This window comes from Rosa chinensis, chromosome 2, assembly GCF_002994745.2.
Source record: "Rosa chinensis cultivar Old Blush chromosome 2, RchiOBHm-V2, whole genome shotgun sequence".
Lineage (NCBI taxonomy): Eukaryota > Viridiplantae > Streptophyta > Magnoliopsida > Rosales > Rosaceae > Rosa > Rosa chinensis.
In genome coordinates this window covers 22,322,610-22,330,183 of record NC_037089.1, presented here as the reverse complement: position 1 = coordinate 22,330,183, position 7,574 = coordinate 22,322,610, and the positions used below count along the sequence as shown (strand labels likewise).

The window sequence follows — 7,574 nt, the reverse complement described above, 5'->3', positions numbered from 1 at the left end:
GGATTTGAGACTCCAACAATCGTCCGCCACTTAATGCCCTTACAAGGCGATCTCATTACCACTAGATTTGTGGGTTGTCACTTTGACGAGACAGTCTTCCTGTCGTTCGGGGGAAATAAGTATATGGATGTTCAGCAGGAACGAAAGGAATTGTCATGGCCTGTCCCCACTATGTCTCATCTCGATCCCTGTTAAAGTGACGAGATCACACAAATATGCTGCAAACAAGCCTGCAAGGAATGACGTCCCTATGAGAGGACGTAGCGTCACCCTACACGGAGGTAGGCATGGCGCCAACGCCAAAGAGACCGGCACTCTGGCGTTACAGGCCATGGCCCCAGCTAGGATGCGTGGGAGGCCCGTAGGTTCGAAGGACACTTTGGCATATTCCAATCCTTTGATCATCAAGACTCAAAATCCATCCCATGAGAATCTTCCGGGTTAGGGTTATCGTTGGGGACGCCTTAACGTCAGAATCTATTCCGAGAATATAGAGCTCTATGAAACTTACACTAGTGTACATGAGACATGGGATAGAAACTCCATCATAATTGATGATGTAGTTGCGCATTTCGTTGCGCATGAGTTTGTTGAGTCAGATGATATCAAACCACGCTCCGTTGATGAATGAATGCCAACGTAGAGAAATTTGGCCTAAATGGAAAGATGCTATCTAGGTTAAGATGGATTCTCTAACGAAGAGGAAGGTTTTCGAGCTAGTGATGCCAACACCTCCTAACATAAAACCTGTTGACTAATGGATCTTCGTTAGAAAACATAGTGAGAAAAAGAGATTGTAATCTTGCCTTATGGCTCAAGGATTCTCATAAAATGCCCTGAAATCGACTACGATGAGACATATTCTCTCTTAATGGATGTCATTGCACTCCACTACCCTGTCAGTTTGGTAGTTTCTGAATAATTGAACATGCAGCTTACAAATGTGGTCACTACGTATCTCTATAGGGATCTAGATACGGAATATACATGAAGGTTCATGGTGAACTTCATTTACCTAAGTCAAGTGGCTCTAGACCACATAGCGCGTTTACAAAGAGCTTGAAACGCTCGCTAAAATAACTACTTGATTGGGAAGGGATATGCCCACACGTTTCCATAACAAGTTTCGGATTCCATCACGGTTCATGTTGGACATGATCTTCATTAGAAGCCCTTAAAGAGTTAAGGGAAACCGCTGAACACTTGAAATCCGATTTTGAGATGAAGGATTGTGGGAGAACACGATTATGTCTCAATTTGGAACTTGAGCATCGTGTCGATAGATGCTTAGGCATTTTGACAAGGTCAAACCTTCAAGTACCCCCATGATCATCCGTAGTCTTGATCCTAAAAAGGATCATCTTCGTCTGAAGGATGATGACGAAGATGTGCTAGAGGCAGAAGTGCCTTACTTGAGTACAATAGGCGCATTATTGTACTTAGCTCAATACACAGGACCAGAGATCTCGTTTACAGTAAACTTGTTAGCTAAGGTATAGCTCTGCACCAACGCAACGCCATTTTGATTGGTGTAAAAGATATCTTTCAGTGCTTGAGATGTACGATTGATATGGGCTTGTTCTATCCCTACAGAGAGAAGATAGATTCGGACCCATCACACACAGAAACACTGCCAACGCTGGCCTACGTTCTCTATCCCCATCCCAAAACGATATAAGTGTTTTGGAAGGTTTTGCTGATGCTGGGTATCTCTCTGACCCACACAAAGGTCGCTCCCAAACTGGTTAAGTGTTCACCATGGGAAAAGACCATGATATCTTGGAGGTCTACAGAATGGACCGTAGTCGCTATATCTTCAAACCATGCAGAGATTATTGCTCTTTACGAAGTGGTTCGTGAATGTTTATGGATTGGATCCATAATCACGCATGTTCGAACAATTGTGGTTTGAAGTCTACCACAAGATGAGCCTACGAGCATTTAGGATAATGCTGTTCGTTTTGAACAAATGAAGTAAGGTTACATCAAAAGCGACAACACCAAGCATAATCAACAACAACAGACTCTCCTCAAATACCAAAGTGAACTAGGTTTGATCTGAGGATAATATGGCAGACTTGTTTACTAAGTCACCCAAATCCACGTTCGAGAAACATGTGGCAAGAATTGGCTTGCGCAAATTATCTGAACTCCTATGATCGTAGTCATCAGGGGGAGACGCAGACATCAGGGGGAGATGTCTACATGTTCACCTCGAAACGTGAAGGGTGTGTTGTACTCTTTTTCCCATTCGACCGAGATTATTTTTGTCCCACTGGGTTTTTGTTACTCGGCAAGATTTTTAACGAGGCAACAAGAAAAGTACCGCGTTTGGGCAACACAAGGGGGAGTGTTCAAGTAAACCCTAATTTGTGTTTGGCCCAAACTCTAGGTTACTTGACCTAGTGGTAATATGGTTAAATTAGAAGGATCTAGATTCCTATTCAATGTACGATTACTTTCCTTGTACGATTGAGATTCTATACATTGTAATCCTCTATATAAAGAGGCCCCTATTATCAATGATAATACACAGCGATTTCCTCTCAATTTCAGTTTCTCTACAATAGACTTTGTATTATACAATTTTACCTTAAATTTATATCCCTTCCTAAATTTATATAGTTGATTGAGTTGCAAGCATTGAAATGAACATTTGAAATCCTCAAATTTGTTCAGATTGTTATGACTTTTCAACCTTATATTTTTTTTTTTCCCTTACTTTTTCCCGTGTAAGAAGAAGCAGAAATGTGAACTCAAACTGAAGTACTAAGCCTCTTTATTTATTTATTTATTTTTTAGAGAATAAGTACTAGGCCTCTTTAGAAATACAGGAAATGAAAAACATACTAGGGGAATTTCACCAGAAGAGAGAGAGGAGGAAAAAAAAAAAAAAACAAGAGCCGTAGAGGTTCATCCAATCAAGAGTTCAAGACCAATACCATACAATTAAACATCCTGCACATGCCTTTCCATATACTGCACACATTCGTCCATGTATCTATCATGGAGTTCCTTGTCTCCAAATAACTCACTATATTCTTTAGCTCCATCCCTGAATGGCTTCCCCTCCTCATGCACCACAACCAGATTCACTGACTTCGCCAACTCGTCCCTTGTAAACCATCCACTCTCTTCGTCTCTCGATACCTCAATCCCGATCCTCTTGTCCCAAAACCTAGCAATTAGTCCTTGATCATACATAATTGGCAGCATGATTAGAGGACGCCCATATTGGAGTGCCTCAATGAGGGAACTCCAACCACAATGAGTCAAGAAACCCCCGACAGACTCGTGGGCCAAAATTTTAGGCTGAGGAGCCCAAGTGGTCCAAACAAGCCCACGATCTTTGGTTCGGTCCTCAAACCCATCTGGTAGCTTAACCGAGTCAGCATTGCCGGACCCATGACTCGGTTTCCTCAGCACCCAAAAGAAAGGCAACCCGCATAGCTCTAATCCAAGAGCTAACTCATTGAACTCTTCTTGGCTTAAATTAATCTCACTCCCAAAGGCAACATAAACTACTTTCCCTTTCTTTTGTTTGTCCAACCACTCAGCAATTTTAGACCAATTGTTGTCCGGTTGGTCTTCATCACTTGTTGGGACCAATGGTGGCAATAATCCCGTGGGAAGTACTACAGGTTTTTGGTGAAGGTCTGGAAGTAAGTCGAGCCACTCTCCCTCGATCTGTCTACAACTTCGAATGAAGAAGACTTGACAACCCTGGATAGTTGATTCCGCACGAGACCAATCCGTCACGCCAGAGTCATTTTGTATCATACTACCACCTATCAAACTCTTGGCCTCGAAAGGCCTAAAAACGACTTTGGACGGGAAGGGAATCCATTCGGGAGGGACAGTGAAATGCTCAGGCCGTGTTCTCTGAGCATAGCGGGACACTACCTCCGGTGACGTTGATCCCATGAAACATAAGGTGGACGCATTGAAGATACTGAAATAGGCTCGTTTGATGCCGAGCTTGATAGCTATTGGAGGCAACCAGTATGGGGCAAAGTCATAAATGATCCAATTGGGAGCGTGTGTTTTGAGGAATTCAGAGATACCTTGTTCGAGTCCATCATGAGCTATTTTGAGGTATGGGATGACGTCGTTTGGAACGTCCATGGTGGCCTCTGCGTTTTCGGGGAGGTTTTCGACTTGGGGGAGTGGGATTTGGACTAGAGTGATCAGAGGGGTTAGGTTTTGTGGGATTTTCGGGAGGCGTTGGATGTTTCTAGGTGTGGAAATGAAGGAAACCTTGTGGCCTCTGCGAGCTATGTGCTTGGCAACCTCAAGAAATGGGATTATGTGACCGAAGGCAAGCCATGGGAACAAAGCTATGTGGAGCTTCTCAGGCTTGGCTGCAGAGGTGGATGAGCTCATTTTGATTAGTGTGGTTTGAGCTCATTGTAGTCTCTCGTCGCCTTTTATAGGGGTCTGTGACGTTGAGGATCTACATGTCCTTTCCTATTGATCGATATATTGGTCGGGGCAACCATTCAATTCCTTAGCTATCACGTAGCTGATGACATATTAAGTTCCAGATAGAGAGAATCGTAGCCGTAGGGAATCTGATTTAGGGTTTGGTTTATTCTACAATGAGTACTGTACTTTTACTTTTAAGTTCATACTTTTAATTGAGAATGAAGGTTCGTTCGTTGGCGCCGAGACCTTAAGCATGGAGTTGCAAGAATTAATCAGTCCACGATTCTAATTGCTTTTCAATTTGATATTGTGGCCACAACATTATTTGTCTTCCTATTCATGAACATAGCTAGGCATGCAGTTTACTAGGTATGTACGGCACATAATTGTCAAGGTATTTGTCTGCCTTAGTAGTGTTTGTTTGATTTTGCCTCTGTAAGTGTCTTATTGTGGGTCGTGCTGTCAAATTTGTAGTCTATTACTTCGTCAAGACTCAAGACGTGTAGAACTTTAATTACTAGGAGCCCAGACCCACTGTGTCGAAGTAGACATTTTTGATTCTTCGGTTCATGTTTATGGATAGCAGAACTCGCCTTCCTCGAAATAATACCAGCGTTGTCTCTTAGTCATTCCCATAGATCAATCAATCAATCAAATCGAGGATTGAGGATTGACGCAGAACCCATAGATCGATCTCCAATTTGATTGGATGATTTTTTTTTTTTTTTTTTTGAGGAATGAATATTATATACACCAGAGTTTAAGTTTTCCGAAGCAATTTTTGCCTTTTCGGCCTAATCGGGAAGAACTAGCAAATGACACCAATTCTAGAACTGCTATGTACATTTTATTCAAAGCGATAAACTAAGCTATACTTTGATTGTCATGGTTAATTGATTTGTCTTTGTTCTTTAATTTTGGGCAGAGCTTATTTAAAAAAAAAAATTAATGAATAAATTGAGGAGTCTTCAATTTAATCACACAAGTTCAATTCATATCTTTTATGACCCAAACATATGCCTTCAATATTGATTCATACACTTTCAGATTTTTTTTTTTTTTTTTTAGGGTAACGGAACGAATCAATTGATAAAAATCATACGACTTCTTTCGGTCATGCTCAGGGGACCCCCCCCCCAATATTACAAATCGATACTCAACTTATTAGGACTAAAACCAAAAGAAAATCCAAAGGAAAATGCAAAGAAAGAAATACAGAAAATAAAGTTCCCCTATCCCTATGAACCCTTTTGTTGAAGCACTATCTTGTTCATTTTGTCGTCTAAGACCTTCATGGTGTACGTTGCAACAACAAAAACAGCTATGCCTCAACCTAGAGCTCATAGGAATACGTCTCTCAGCCAAAATGGGAAAGAGAATCCAGCCTCGAAACCCCCACTTACTGGCCTCCAGAGCCTCGCTCCGGTGAAGTCGATATCATCAACTCAGAGCCTACAGAGACTGATGCCGCCGGTGATACTCTGGGGTTGTTTCTCCAGCGATGGGGGCTGCCTCGTTTCTTGTAGACCTTTGGGGCTGAGGTGATGGTCACTTCAAACAGACCTTCTGAAGAGAGGTCCAGCCCTAGGTTTTCCAGCCGCAGACCTATTGGAAGTAGGGCAAGTGCCTCCTCCTCCCTCTGACGCCACACACCAGCAACCTGAGGAGTAGCCGAGGTCCTCTCCTACACAAGTGTCTCCACCATCTCCGGCAAAGGCTGGATTTGCATACTCCGCTTTTTCAGTAGATTCGAGAACCTGTTTTTGTACACTGTCATGTTTTTGTATAACTTCAAACATCGAAATTATTTCTGTTGCTAGAAAGATCATATTTATTTAATAATTGGAAGCTTGTCTATTTGATACATGCTTGCATGAGCCAGAATTGTCTTGAATAGAAATCTGATTGACTTCTGGCATCCAAATATATATCAAATTGTTTTGATTGCATTATCTAAAGCAAGAGAAGAGTTTTTAAACTACCACCTTTGCCTCTAACCACCAATCCAGCATTATATATCTCCCTGCCGGCTGGTCACTGTCAAGGGTAAAGGAACCATCGATTACCATAATTCTCACCACTCCCGGAAGAGGCGGAGGAGGACAATACCATTTATTATGGTCACCATCTGCTCTTTTATTTTTTTAATTTTTTTAAATAATTAAGTCCTACAAGTGATAATTATATGGGTTAATTACATATAAGTGCATATTTGAATGTCTTTTTAGCCATAAGGCCATCAACTAGTTTTTTCCCTCATAAGGCCACTAGATTAAAAAATGTGTTATATTTTAGATATAAAAACTAACATATTTACATAAATGCCACTAGAGTAAAAAGTTAACAATCATTCTCTTTCTACTCTCCGGCGAGGTCTCCGGTCAACTCCGGCAGGTCTCCGGCCGACTTTCAGCGGGTCTCCGACAAACTCCGGCGACCACAAAAGCTACTGTCACTAACACCAAAAGCTACTGTGGCTAGCAACAAAAACTACTCTGATAAGATTTTCGGCAACCTCCGGCGATGTCACAAAAGCTACACTCCCCAAAATCAAAAGTTACTGACATACGTACAAAAAGCTACTGACATACTTACAAAAAGCTACTATAACGCAGGTACAAAGCTACTGACATAGGTACAAAAAGCTATTATAAAACATGTACAAAGCTACTAGACTAATAATAAAAAGCTACTGATATAGGTACAGAAAACTACTATCACACATGTACAAAGTTACTGAACCAGTAATAAAAAACTACTGACATAGATACTGATTGCATAAAACTAACTGATTGTACATGTTGATAGTGTAACACAAATTCCAAACAAGAAATGCTAGAGATATGAAATCACAACAACAAGAAAATTGAATTTCATTCAGAATCATGTTTTTCCAATTTGATAAGCCATTAACAAAAGACAACTTGTAATCAATCAAAATGAAAACAGAGAACCGACTGACATCAGCTTGAAAAGATACTAACATAAGCATAGAAAGTTACTATCACAGTGTTGAAAAACCATTATAACAGTTATTGAGAGCTATTGATTTGAAATTAATCAAAACAATAATAGAAAAGCTACTGTTATCAGCTTGAAAACATACTAATGTAACCATAGAAAGCTAATTTCTCTGTATTGAAAAGCCG

The 7,574-nt window shown here is 40.9% G+C and overlaps 1 protein-coding gene across 1 annotated transcript; it reads right to left on the bottom strand.

Annotated features, from left to right (window-relative positions):
- Positions 1 to 2,887: 2,887 nt before the first annotated feature.
- On the bottom strand, positions 2,888 to 4,412 carry LOC112188664 (putative UDP-rhamnose:rhamnosyltransferase 1). Its single transcript, XM_024327827.2, has one exon. The coding sequence runs from the start codon at positions 4,381 to 4,383 to the stop codon at positions 2,950 to 2,952; it is 1,434 nt and encodes a 477-aa protein (XP_024183595.1). The 5' UTR covers positions 4,384 to 4,412; the 3' UTR covers positions 2,888 to 2,949.
- Positions 4,413 to 7,574: the final 3,162 nt, after the last annotated feature.

What these genes read in the sequence shown, in the direction of transcription:
- LOC112188664 (XM_024327827.2), bottom strand. Translation starts at nt 4,383, where the DNA reads ATGAGCTCATCCACCTCTGCAGCCAAGCCTGAGAAGCTCCACATAGCT.